General features: G+C 35.6%; 1 protein-coding gene across 1 annotated transcript in view; it reads right to left on the bottom strand.

Annotated features, from left to right (window-relative positions):
* Positions 1-10,905: 10,905 nt before the first annotated feature.
* LOC150082172 (SIN3-HDAC complex-associated factor) overlaps positions 10,906-14,844 on the bottom strand; it is a 99,679-nt gene continuing 95,740 nt past the window's right edge. Inside the window, exon 6 of the mRNA XM_090380442.1 lies at positions 10,906-10,992. Coding sequence (XP_090236568.1) covers positions 10,906-10,992 — 87 coding nt within the window. The remainder of the gene's footprint in view (positions 10,993-14,844) is intronic.

A 14,844-nucleotide genomic window follows, 5' to 3' on the forward strand; every position in this document is an offset into this window, starting at 1 on the left:
TGACAGCATATTTAGAGAAAATCATTGAAGAATATCAGTGTGATTTCAGACCCAATCACTCAAAAACTGACCAGATTTTCATTTTGAGGCAGATACAGGAAAAATCATATAAGCACAATATACATTTATATAAATTATACGTAGATTCCAAACAAGCTTTTGATTGCCTCAACAGAGAGGAAATGATAAATGATCTCCTTCTCTTGGGCATACCTGCAAAGATTGTTAAGCTCACAAAAGCAACCCTGGCTGTATCTAAAGCAGTGGTGAGAAGTTGACAACTCAGAGAGAGAGAGAGAGAGAGAGAGAGAGAGAGAGAGAGAGAGAGAGAGAGAGAGAGAGAGAGAGATAAAAGTAGGGGGCATCACCAAAAGAGAGAAGAATGATGATATCCAGCTCAGGACCCTGTTTGTGACAAGCCCATACTCACCAGATGTGAGACCCTGGGGTAAATATGCTGATGATGTTGCTATTATAAGTAGTACTAAAAAAACAGTGAAGGAAAAAGTGGCCTGGATAGTGAAGCACAGAGAAGAGGACTCACAATAAATGAAGTAAAGACAAAATATATGGAAGTCTGTACAAAAATTTAAGAACTAGTAGCTTCTCATTTGAGCATTTTACCTACCTAGATTTGCAGATAAATCAGTCCAACTCTATTACTAATGAAATTAAGTCCAGTATCCTGAGTGGAAACAGATGTTTCTACGCACATGAAAAACTATAGTAGAAGTCCAGAGTATTGAACAGATATTTAAAATTATGAATATACAAAAGCCTCATTAGACCAGTTGTGACATATGTTAACGAGTAAACATGAGCAGTGGTTCAAGCTTAGAATTTTAAGAAAAGTTTTTTGGCCTATACAAGATGTTGATGGATCCTGGAGGATCAGAATGTACCATGAACTGGGCCATCTTATTCAGGGTGCAGACATTGTCAGATTTGTGAAGAGCCAGAGACTTGCCTGCTTGAGACATGTTATGAAAATGGATGAAAGCAGAACAACTAAGAGTATAATGAAATGGAAATTTACAGGGAGGAGGGCAGGAAGAAGAGACAACAAAACAGATGGATGGATGGATGGATGGATGAATGAATGGATGGCATAGAAAAGGACTTAAAGACCATGAAAATAAGAAGTTGGAGAAGTTATACTTCTGGGAGGGCTTATTGGTGGAACATTATTGAGAAGACCAAGACCTACCCTGGGTTATAACACTAGAAGAAGAACTGGCAGAATAACAGCTAACCCAATGGATAGCAGACTGAAGAAATATATATACAAATTATATATTTGTTCAATTATGCTCCCAGTACATCCAAGTAAAATTGCTATTTGTTTTTTGATTTTCTCTTTTTTGTCTGTATGCTATCATATTCTAAATTTTTATGCACCATGAATTATTAGAGTATTTGAGAAGGATTGGGGTACTTTTTCTATTCTATTTCTTCCCTCACTTCGTCTTATTCAGCCCTAGCTTATTTCACACCCTCTCTGTGTCCTCCCCTCATTTTGTGTTTTTAATTTTTTGTCTATATTTGTTCAGTCTGCTATCTGTTGGGCTAGCTGTTATTCTGCCAGTATTCTCCTAAATTTTGATAAATTATTACTTTTTTATTACTTCTTTCTAACTCAGGAATTTTGGCATATTATTAGGTCCTACTATAACTGACAGCAATCGGAAACAAACAGCTCCTGATGATTATTATTCAGATGTATTGAATGGTGCCAGCAATTGACAATGAACTATTTAATAGTATGAACCAGAGCTGTTATTTTTTACTGTTATGCAAGATTTTCGATTTTTTCATTTTAATTGCTGGAGAGTATCATACAGAAGTGTTCTAATGAAATGGTTATAGTATGCCGAATTCTGATGGGATCCTTCCACTTGTTCAGATTACGAACCTAAGGGGGCATAAATTCAAATTAAGAAAGGACAGATGTAGAATAGATGTGGGGAAATTTGCCTTTAACCAGCGGGTGGTTAATTGCTGGAACAAACTTCCATCTGTCGTTGTGGAAGTTGATAGGTTAAATAAATTTAAGGAGGAACTGGACAGGCATTTGGAGGGAATGGTGTGACTTTTTTTTTTTTTTGGCTGATGCTGCATAAGCTCATACACTTGCTTTCTTGCATCACATGCCACTACTACTACAATCACCTCCTTTTCCCTGCTAGTAAAATTTTTATATATCATTGACAAAACCCCATGACCTGCCCTGGCAGCCTGTGTCCACTGCTCAGAAAACTTCATATCTGACTGCAAATTACTCCCAGGTCTTTTTCATTTTCTACCACCTTAAGTGTAGTATCACACAGTTGGTACGTTTCTCTGGGGTTACTTCTACCCATATGCAGTACTTTGCATTTGTCAAGGTTAAACTTCAGTTGCCACTTCTTAGCCCATCTGCCCAAATTTTCTAGATCCTGTTGCAGTAGCACACTGCCATTACTGTCATTAACAACCCTACCAACCTTTGTATCATCTGCAAACTTCGACACTAAGCCTGATATACCTTCATCAATATCACTGATAAATATACAAAACAACAGTGGACCCAACACCGAACCCTGTGGGACTCCACTAATAACATTAGTCCACGAAGAGCAGCGCCCATTAATTACCATCCTCTTGTCTTCTCCCACTCACCATTATTTTATCCACTGTAGCAACTTACCCTTAATACCATTCTGCTCCAATTTGTACAATAGTCTTCCATGCACAACAGTGTCAAAAGCTTTCCTGAAATCCAAATATATGATATCAAAATTATTTTTTGCATCCAGTTCCTTTGTAACCACATCATAATATCCTATCAAATTTGTCAGACAAGCCTTTCCCTTAACAAACCCATGCTGTGTCTGAATTATTGCTGCAGTCTTGTCTAGATGATCCTGCAATGCATCTTTAACCAGTGACTCCATTATTTTACCCAAAACAGAAGTTAAACTAACTGGTCTGTAATTACTCGTGTCATCCTTCAATCCTCCTTTGTGAATTGGGGATACATTTGCACATCTCCAGTCCGTGGGGACCTCCCCTAAGTCCAAGGATTCTCTCATAATTATGGCTAAGGGTTTGCTTAGTTGCTTTGCCGCCTCCTTTAATATAACTGGATAGATCCCATCCACCCCAGGTGCCTTCAACAATTTCTCCTCCAGTTTGCTCTCAGTTATTACAAAATCATTAAGTACCTTGCTACAATTTGATAACCTTCTGCCATTTTCAAACCGAATGTAGATGCAAAATACCCATTCAGTTTGTTTGCTATCTGAGCAGGATCATCAACAGTCGAACCATCGATATCAAGTGGACCAATCAGATTCATCCCCTTCCTTTTAGAGTTTATATAAGTAAAGAAATCCTTGATGTTTTTCTTAGCATCTTTTGCCAAAGATTTCTCGTAATCTGCCTTCGCCTGCCTAATCTCTTTTGTGATCTGATTACAGACTAGCATCCAAGTGAGAGAGAAGACATTTTTCTTCTCTGTCACGAGTCTCATTAGTTCATTTGATAACCATTTAGGTCTAAACCTTGAAAAATATTTCTTAATAGGTATGAAACTTTTAGTAGCTTCCACGATTAATTCCTTGAATGCTTCCCACTTAGAATTTAGTGTTGGTAACATCGTCAGCTGATCCTACTGTAGAGAATTTAAATACTGTCTGAGACCACTGTACTCACCTTTATGAAAGCAAAAACCCTTTCCTTTACCCCTGATGGTAATTATATCTTTAAGTAAATCCCACATCAGTACGCTGTGATCACTGCCACCTAGTGATTCCTTTATCTGCAAATTCTTAATACACGAATGATAACCAGATCAAGAGTATTACCCTCTCTGGTTGCCTCTCAAACATGCTGCTGCAGAAAACAATCATCCAATAAATCCACAAAAGTCTTACTAGTGTGTGAGTGACCAACCCACAAGTTCCAGTCAATATCTGGGAAGTTAAAATCCCCCATTATAAGACATTGTGATTTACTAGCCCACTCTATTTCTCTGTACAATTGCTCATTGTATTCATTCGAGTCATTAGGCCTATAACACACTCCTACTCTTATTTTTGTTTTCGCAGTGCTTATGTCACACCAAACTGACTCAACGGTGCGCTGTTCATCTATATCAACTGGATGCACTTCTTTTGATTTTATGTTTTTCTTAATTAACAGCATAACCCTCCTCCCTTCCTATCCTCTCTATCCTTTCTGTACACATTGTACTCCCCAAATTCCAATTCTGCATTCCTATTATCAGTGTGACACCACGTCTCTGATATCCCAACAATATCCGCCTTTGATGTCTTAACCAACACTTCAAATTCATCAAATTTATTTACTATACTTCTAGCATTGGTATGCATGCAAGCATACATGCACCTATTCCTATTCGTAGTTACCCTGACACATCCCATATACCCACCTGTTTCACGATGACTGCCATCAGTCCCTGAAACCCCCAGCACCCCTCGCTCTAGGTTGCTACTTATTCTAACAGAAGTTGTGCAAGAATCACCTCTGCCTGTGGCTACTTTTAACCTTTTAGTCTGTGAATCCCCCCCAAGCTAGCAGTTTTCCGACCCACCTAACAACACTGCCTCAATAGCATCAGCAAATATTCTTGCACCCTTTCTATTTAAGTGTATCCCATCCCTGTAGAAGCAGTCTCTCCTGTTAACAAGCACAGAGTACGCTGAAAAAAATTCTACCCCTTGAGCCTTGCACATTCCCTCCAGGGCCGAATTGATTGACAAGGCTCTCATCATGTACTCCCTCCTATTTTGTCTGGGCAGAATTGCAGACACTTTAAAATTTCATGTGCAAAGGTATGACTTCAGCCAGCAGTTGGTTTATTGTTGGAATAAGGTTCCATCTGTTATTGTGAAAGTGGGCAGTTTGAATAAATTCTGAGAACATCTATACAAATTATTGGAAGGAATCAACAAGTGAAGGAAATTTTTTGGCTGATGCTATATAAGCTTGCTTTTTTGTATCGTATGCTCCTACTATCAATACTAATACATGCTACACACACACAGTTACAAAATGGACTTTTAATTCTAAAAACCTAATACATAATAGGGCCACTTTTGCCCTATATGATAGCCATACTGGGCATACTTTCTACTAATTTCAGATAAGTACTAACTAGAATTTACTTCCATTCCTCCTGCAAAACAGCTCAGAAACAGTTTGGAAGAAGACTGTTTCAACCATAAGATAATTTTATGTTCTAATTCATCCCAGAGGTGTTCAGTGGAGTTGAGGTTTGGGTTCTGGGCCAGTCAGTTCAACTTTTCAATGTCATTCGTCACAAACCAGTCCAGTGTGATGGAGCATTGTTGTGCTAATATGGACAGGACTTATATCCACAGTATTCCCACAGTGTAATCAACACATAATTCCAAAACATCCAAGCACAAGCAAGTAATGGACATCATTATTTCTGCACTACCACAAACAGACCAGGGTCGGACCAGCTCAAACACCCTCATGCCATCAGCTTGCCTCCACTAAACTTCATAGTCAAGAAGACGCTACAACAGGAACTGCTATCTGGACAATCTCTGCACCTAAATACATCTATCAGAATTAAACATTGTCTAGGGAGATTTGTTGCTCCAGAGTACCTTCTAAAGTACACAAATGAATGTCAGGAATGACACCACTTCAAACCAAACACCATTTCACACTCATGATCACGATATTGGGCTTATGTGCAGCTGTCCATTGTTGCATACACAGAAAGGTTATTGATGTAGCATCAACCACCATCCAAAGTTTAAAGCCTGTAAGCTCTAATCCACAATCTATACTGGCTTCTAATGCACTGCTGCCACAGGCAGACCAACACGATTTCTACTGGTATGTCTCAGTTGATAAATATACAGAGAGAACTTCTGGCACAGCAGACAATATTTGTAGGTGTCCATATATTTTTGGTCATACAGTGTGTATATATATATATAAGGCAATTGATTTGGCTATATATTATTGATGCTTTTGCACTATACTTATACATAGTCTAGACTTTTCCATAGCTTGAGGCTTTATAGTCTAAAAAATTTAGCCTAATTCCTTATTAAGAGTTAATACTGCTGAAATCATTTGTATATTTTAATATGATTAGTTATTCAGAGAGAAAGGTATTTTAAATGGAAGAGTAAGACCGATGCTCCCTTTACTATAATATCCTATCAGCTACCAGTTTCTGACAGTTTCTCTTTCAGTCCCATGTTTAGTGATGACAAAATTATTTAATTTTTAATAAATGTTAAGTGGACCACCAGTGCTTTTAAGTTTAAAAATTGTTCATATGTTAATGCTGATATGGAAAAAATTATTGACAACATTAATAAAATTATTATACAAAAAAATAATAAAAATTATTATGCTTATCAGTCAACTCTCTGGGTTTACTCAATGTTTCCATTACTAAAGGCAAATGTGATTGATGTTCTCTCTTTAATTGTTTGCGTATGCAAATTTTCTTAGAACTTTATTTCTAAATTAAAATTCATTACCTCCACTAAACAGACTCCAATAAAATACCCAATGCATAAAAATGACAATAAATATAATTTGGATTGATAAATAAAAAAAAGTATGCACAATCTCTCTGCTTCTCAAATTTAAAAATAGAAAAAAAAAAAAAAAAAACTGCAATAATAATTGTTAAACCCCTAAACCAGAGTTTGTAAAGTGGGTGTTACAACACCACGGGATGTCACATGTGCTAAAGAGTGTCTCCAAAATTTGGCATCACAGCATTGTTTTCACTCTGATTTCCTTTCACTGCATATACTGATGAAATTGATTGATTAAAATACAATTACTGAATAATAAAATAAAAATTTACATTTATTTCTTCATGAACTTCATACTCAGCAACTGGTGAGCTCTGGACATGTTCTTTCTCCATGAAAGTTAATAACCGACAGTCAATTTCAGATGGCTTTAGTTAAGCTTGTGCTATGTGCCGCACATCTTCCTCCCCCCCCACTCTTTTCTAACAAGTTTTTGGCTTGAAATGAAGGAAGTTGAGACCACTGCATTTACCATCAACTCAAAGGTAAGAAACAAAAAGGTTGCTGAATAATTACAAAATTCTGGGCAGGATGTATCATTATCTTTGATGACAACACACTATGTGATGCTGAGACACAATACAGGGTATCAGCTTCAAAAAAAGTATGGACTGCACTGCCCTAAACAAATATGTATATATGTTAAAACTCCAATTAACACAAATACACATGATAAAGAATATCGCATAAAACAGCAAAACACTACTATTACATTTTCATTCCTTCTTTCTTATTATCTTACTAAAATTCAAATTATTAGTAAATAACCAATATCCAGTTAATCTCTTAATGCTATTGTTCTATTAAAAAATCTATTTTAAATAAATTACATTCCTGAGAAGATCTAGATGGAAATTTAACAAAGCCTAGATGGAAATTTAATAGTCATTATCCTATTAAGCAAATTCAAACCTATTATTATCCTATTAAGCAAATTCAAACCTATTATTATCCTATTAAGCAAATTCAAACCTATTATTATCCTATTAAACAAATCAAATAACCTATCATTTAATAAGTGCATATTAAATAAATTAGTTAATATGTGTAGTGTATTAAATTTCAGGAGCATTAGCAAATAGTAATAATTCATGATTTATAAGTAAACCCATCAACAGGAAAATTTGTTACAAAGATTCCTAAAATATTCTGCATAAGTGTTGAATTTTGAAATGGATCAGAGTTACAAATAATAATATTTCTAGGGAGAAACTGGAGAGGAAATGCTAAGAAATTGGAATTGGATTTAGAACCATCCCAGGGGCCAACAGATGAACAACACTGTCCTATGTTGAAAATTTGGCAGCAATCCATATTTTTCTTCTTGATTAATTTAAAAACATACTTTAATTTATGCTGGGTTGGGGGAAAAAAGAGGGCTGTGTAATCATAACTGGACATGAAATTTTCCAAAGTCCCATCAGAACATTCATTGAAAATTTGGCCTTGATCCAACTTTTCTTCTACATTAATATAAAATATACTTTCAAAAGCATATTTTTGCAAAATATAATTTCATTTATATGAATAGAGTTCTGTGATTGTGGGGGGTGATTCTGGATTGGTGCTGTTGCAGTCATGTTCAATGAATCTGAAAATAAAAGGAAGTGGTATGTTGTTGTTCCTCCAACAGGTGGTGGTACAGAGATTGCCGGATAGGCTGATGGGTTGCAAGTAACAACCAGTTTTGTTAGTAGCATTAACATTCTATGTGATGATTTTACAATAGAGCAATGAACGAATATCAAACTTTGCTTTAAAAAGGGTGCAACAAACAATTTGCAACAGAAATGTTAAAAATTCTTTATGGTGAAGAAAAGATAAGTCATACCAGTGTGTTTGAATGGTATAAGCAGTTCAAAGATGGACACAAGGAATTTCACTATGACTCAAGAAGTGGAAGTCCATTAACTCCTCGAAATGAGATCAGGGTTGAAAAAATTTGGGAAACTGGCAAGAAATCGATGTTTCACCCTCAGAATGATGGCTGATGAGTTGGATATACCCAGGGGCTCACATCTGGTGAGTATGGGCTTGGCACACCCAGGGTCCTGAGCTGGATATCACCATTCTTCTCTTTCTTGGTGATTCCCTTCTACTTCTCTCTCAGGGTAACTCGATTTTTTTTTTTTTTTTTTTTTTTGGCTAGTGCAGCATAAGCCTCAGGCTTCCTTGCATCATACAGCTAATAATAATAATAATAATAAGGAGATGATCCATGAAATTCTGCATGAGGATTTAGGAAAAAGGAGGGTCTGCATAAAATTTGTGCCATACAGTCTTATGAGCAGAAGCAACAATGAGCGTAATCATGCAAAGAGTTCATCCAGACTTGTCAAGACAACTAATTTCCTTAAATATATTTTCACTGGAGATGATGTTGATGATGTTGACTTTATTGGGTGTTTCAGTACGACCCAGAGATGAAGCATCAGAGCATGCAATGGACTTCAAACTCATTACCAAGGCCCAAAAAGTATAATTTATGCACGTCCAGGATCAAGCTGATGTTGATCATGTTGTTCGACAAACAGGATGCGATGCACAGATAATTTGTACCTAAAGAGGAGAGTCAATACTGCATTCTACGTACAGGTGCTTCAAAAACTAGTGAAGTGCATTTTCCAGGATGCTCCCACCCATTCTGCACTTGTTGTGACATTTCTGATGAAATGTGGCATTGTACAGATCAACTATCCATGCTGCTTTCTCAATCTAGCACCAGTGGATTTCTTTCTCTTTCCCAAGGTGAAACTGCCCTCAAAGGAAAAAAATTTCAGGATGTTGAGGACATAAATAAAAATGTAACTGCCAAACTGAATGTCATCCCTTTGGACACCTTCAGAGACTCTTTTCAGCAACTTTTATAACAGCATAATAAGTGTATTCAATCAGGTGGTGATTACTTTGAATAAAAATAAAACCATTTTTTGAGCTGCTTCACTTTGTGTTTTTTATTGCACCAATCTGGAAACTTTATTGCCATACCTTGCTTGTTTTTTTTTGTTTGTTTTAGTTAGTTGTTGGCGCATCGGCTTCTGTGGCCATAATGCACCTCCCAAGGTTTTTGCAGTACTCTGATCCAAGCCCAAGGTGGGATTCGAACCCGCGACCTTTGGGTTGCCTGGCAGGCACTTTACCCACCCTGCCAGCCCAGTCAGACCATACCTTGCACATCTATATCCTCCTCTGAATCCTAAATGTTATATTTTGTCTTTTGCTCTGAATAGGGGTGGTTCAAAACAAGTGGTGAACTTGGGCAAGCTTATTATGGGTGATTCTATAAAAAAAATATTAAGTAATTTAAAGTGAACAAATTATTAGAAGGAATGAGTAAAAAGAATGGTTCTTTAAGGTAAAATAAATAAATTTTACCCGCAATTTTGAACATTCCTTCTAATGCTTTTTTTCTGCCAAAAAAAAAAGGCATTGTGTGACTTAGGCCTAACAAGTGCCTAAGGGTTAAACAATAGGCAAAAGAGATGATAATTAAAATGAAAAGCTTTATTACTACTGAGCATTATTAAAGCTCTACTACTGAGTCAGATTAATGAAATGAAAACACACAACAGACTTTTATATAAGTAATTGTAAAAACAAAATGAGGCAACTTTGTCAGAAAACTGAAAAAACATAATATCAGCTGATTCAGCCCTTCAAGAGTTATTGGCTGGTTTTTTGTTGTTGTAGTTTTTTTTTTTTTTTTTTTCGGTGTATTATACTACTTTATTTACTTTGAATCATTGACATGATTTTATTATGTATTATGTCTGTATGTATTCATGGGCCCATATGCATGTTGTTCACACTTAAAAACTCTGCATAACTCATGAGGAAGAATTCTACTTCCTCTGTTTAAAATCAATTAACTACAGAGACTGGTCTCAAATAAAGAGGCCAGTCTCTGACAGAATTTCAATCTGGATATATCAAAATGAGTGACAAATTATGAACCTACTATAATGTCACAGAGGAACCCCAGAGTTATAAATCTATATTAAAAATATATATTATCATAAGGCTGCTTCTTCAATAAGTCCAGACCCACTTGCTCCTTCAAAATCCGGTATTTCTACATGTTGAAAAATGCCCATTTTTACAAAGTACGTTGCAAAATTGTGCATCCCTAAATCTGGTGGCCAAGTGACTGTCGATTTGTGTTCCTGGCATTAATTCCCTTCTCAACAGCCTTATAAAAATCCCAATCTGTCCAACTACAGACATCTGTTCCCTAAAACCATCAAGAAAATCACTGACCCAGCTAAAAACAGAACAATTCAAGTTAATCATTAATCTCTCTCACACCGATTCACTTCACTCTCGTAACATAAACAGTTTCAGTTACATGCCTTTTCAACAGATATTTCCACAGGCATTGTTGATCTAAACTAGAGAACTATTAAGAATGAAGGCAAAAAATAGTTATTACTATTACAGGTATTATTCAATGTGTAGAAAGGATACAATTCTTCCTTGCATCTTTCAACTCATCCACAATGAAAGAGTATCACAGATTGAATAATCTTATATTGAGAATGGGGAGCATTACCTAAAATTTTATCCATCATATTCAACTCTTCAGAGGATCGCAATATTTATTTATAACTCTCCTTCACCACATTTTCAATTTTGTCAATAAAAACCTATCCTCATAAAAGATGATTTGTTTTTCCAATGACAGTTAAAATTAATCACTTTCTTTGGTCTGGTTTAGTTATGACAGATTCCGCACATCGAAATTACACCTTCCTGTCATGAACCCCTATGATATCAGAAAGGTCAGGTCACCTCATATTTATCTTACATATAACTCTTTTGTCTTAGAGGAAAATATCAAATTAACTCAGAGAATATGTTGGCTCATAAATGGATAGAAACATCCTCTCATTGCTTCAGATCATCTGTCATGATCCTGATAAGTGGGAACCTAGCAATTTTTACCAATTTCAGAAGTCTACTGACACTTTAGTAAGGCTTTTAAGAGTCTAATATCATTTGTATAAACTGAAACAACATGCCATTATTAGCAGGAAGTTACAACAGTGGGAAAAATGATGATTAACCCTTAATCTACAATCAGCCACATGAAATTACATACAAGATGCCACTTTAGGAGACACTTTGACAATATTCAATTGACACTTCTAAAATTTGTATTAAACTACAACAAAAAAATTACTTTAAAAAACCTTGTTACACTTCAGTGAACAGAATGGTTTTTGAGTCAAAATGGCAAAGGACAAATTGTAAGTTCTAGTTGCAACTGGTCACTTTGACTATATTCAATGATAACGTCTCAAAAAATTTAATATGAAGAAATTGGGATTAAAGGAACTTTCCTTGAAAAGTATTATTAGTTACACGCATTGAAGAGTGCCAAAAGTGTGAGAGTGGAAGGGTTAATGAGCACACCCATACACCTAAAGATCTAAATGGGCAGTAGAAGGCAAATGGTTACTGCTTTCAACGTTCAAGAGTTACAAGTGTGGCTCCACTGGTTTCATTCATCATGATCTAGTCTCTGCCACATGGCAGGTCCATGACAGAACTTAATCGCTTATCCATTTCTCCATCTCTCATCCTCTCCTTCAGTCCACAATACCCAACAGCTGCTATTAAATCATCCAGCATTTAAAATCCTCCAACTTCCTCTTAGTCCCTTGCCCATGCTTACCCTTCAATTACATCTCTTAACAAGCTTCCCCTTTAAGGCTTTAACAGTCTCAAATGAATATCTTCTTTTGTATAAACAAACAATGTATCATTGGTGCGAGAACACAAAAGTGGAAAAAAATTATCATTTACCATAACCTACTGGGAGTTGAATGAAATTCCATATAAGATATTGCCATTTTGAAAGTCATTTTGACACTATTCAATACTAGGTTCCTTATTTTATCTGATATTCATTACTGCCATTGATGAAGTTATAACAGTTTGATGGAGAACAAAGTATGCTGATAACTTGTGAGAAAAATAGCAGTTAGAGTACAACATTGGTAAATGAAAGGGTTTAGATTTGGGGAGTAATAATTCTAGATTAATTTACTGCTTGGGATACATTTAGACTATAGGGATTATTATCTAATATAGTTATTGAAAAGGGTAATTACACAATCTGACAGTGGTGCAAACAGATACTAGGACAACACTTTGAGTGAGAAGGACTTCATGTACAATGTACATGGATTTGCTAGCTGAAATTTACTTTAGGGGGATAAACACCCTAAAACTGCCTCAGTTTTAGGGTGTTTATCCCAAATTGAAAACAGCAGCAAGGAGGAAGATAAACACCCTAACTAACACTAATCATAGGGGGTTAAGCATGTCAATCACTGCCTTCTTCCTCTTCTCCTCGCCGACAATCCAGAGGGTGCACTCTAATCTAGAATTTTACCGGCATTTATTCCAAAATATAAAGTAATAAGTCCAACAGTAAAACTACTATGCTGTCAGGTCCAACCACTAACAAAGGGTAGAGCTGTTTAACAATCATTTGGTACAGTCGTTAAAGAGGGAGGATGGAGTTATAATCTGCTATTACATCTAAGTATGCTACAATTTGAGTGTTATACACAATTCTGATAACAATGTTTTAGGATACTAAAAGTGTAAAGGGGATGCAGTGAAGGTTCGAATAAGATAGTAGGTATAGTGAAAACAAGTGTGGGTGTAGGAGACACTGTTATTATGTTTATTTTTTTAATACAGCTAATGCCTCTAAATTTTAGTGTCCCTGTACCATTTCGCACTATTCTACGGCTTAAATTTACTGAAAAACTATAAATATCACAGCACAATAATAAAAACGTCACTAGAAACGCATATGCCACTACTACTGGTAATGCCAGAGTAAAAAAAAAAAGGGGGGGGGAGTAAACATATTTCAGTGCAGTTTCCATTACACATCACAAAAAGAACTATATAAATTTTCGCATATAAATTGTTGACAAAGGTAGCATTACGCGGAAGTTCCCTTATAGTGTCAACTTGCTCTGAGGCGAATTTTTGGGTCAAATCACATAGATTTAAATGTAATTAATATTTACTTCTTTAAAAAAAAAAAACGTTAAGCCGAAATAAACTGCAAAACATCATGAGTAAAATAATATCAGCTTTCATTTGAATATTACAGCGTGTGGTGCATCCTGATTTGGCCATTTCCCAAATAGGAAAAGTAATCAGTGACCGAAGTGTTCAAATATGATCGGAATTCCCAAGTACTAACTCTAATTATTTAAATATTCTAAAAATGAAACTAATATTAGGTAAACTGGGATCAAAGAAATTATAAATCTATAGTTAAAGTCTAATTACTGAAATCTTATCTTCCATTATTAAAAAAAAAAAAAAACCCGAAAAAAAAAAAAAAACAACAAAATCCTAATACCCTACTTCCGTGCTTGCTCCATGAAAACAATAACTGAAAACGTTTCTCAAATCCAACTGATTTGAAGTTTTTCACAAGAACGAAGCACAGACAAAAATAAAACACACAAAATTAATGTAAAAATAAATTTAAAAGGTCTGCTCTCATTTAGTTTTTTTTTTAAGCAGTAGAAAACTCAAGATTTACCTTGATACAAAAATGAAACGCCTGAAGTGCAAATGTATCCAGCTTCAGAAATTATAGAACTGTAATATGCTGCTCCTGTTTTTTTTTTGTTTTGTTTTTTTTTTTAAGTAATAGCGTAATATACAGCAGCAATCATAATTATGATTTCAGTTTAAGACAGTTGGTGGCCATGTAACAGTTAAACACAGCGCAGTTAAAACCACTTCTTTTTAACGAGTTACGACATAATGTTCTATTCATAAGAGGCGACTGTATATTGAAACCCTAGCTCCCGGCGTACAAAAATATACCAGTTAAAAAAAAATACTGTATCTTAAGGGTGATTGTTTAAAAATTCAAAAAAAAAAATCGAACTAAGCGCCATTAACTTCGCGTACATTACGTTCGCAGACCAATGTGATGTTTGTTTTCATAAGTCCTCCAACTGGTACAGCAGTAACCAAGGAGTTTGTATACACAATCGCATTGCCTTTGGTAGTAACGCACACATAAACGCCCCCAGCGACATAATAACTGTTTCGTTTCCTCTTTTTTTTTTTTTTTTTTTGTTTTAGTAGTGAATAACCGTACCTTATCTCTTGAATACAGTATAGAAATGATATTTACTCTGCAGTATGTCAAGTATATATTTATTTGATCGAGCAGAACATTGCGCGATACACATGCACCTTT

Source organism: Mastigoproctus giganteus, chromosome 8 (genome assembly GCF_048544385.1).
Source record: "Mastigoproctus giganteus isolate SK-2022 chromosome 8, ASM4854438v1, whole genome shotgun sequence".
Classification (NCBI taxonomy): Eukaryota; Metazoa; Arthropoda; class Arachnida; order Uropygi; family Thelyphonidae; genus Mastigoproctus; species Mastigoproctus giganteus.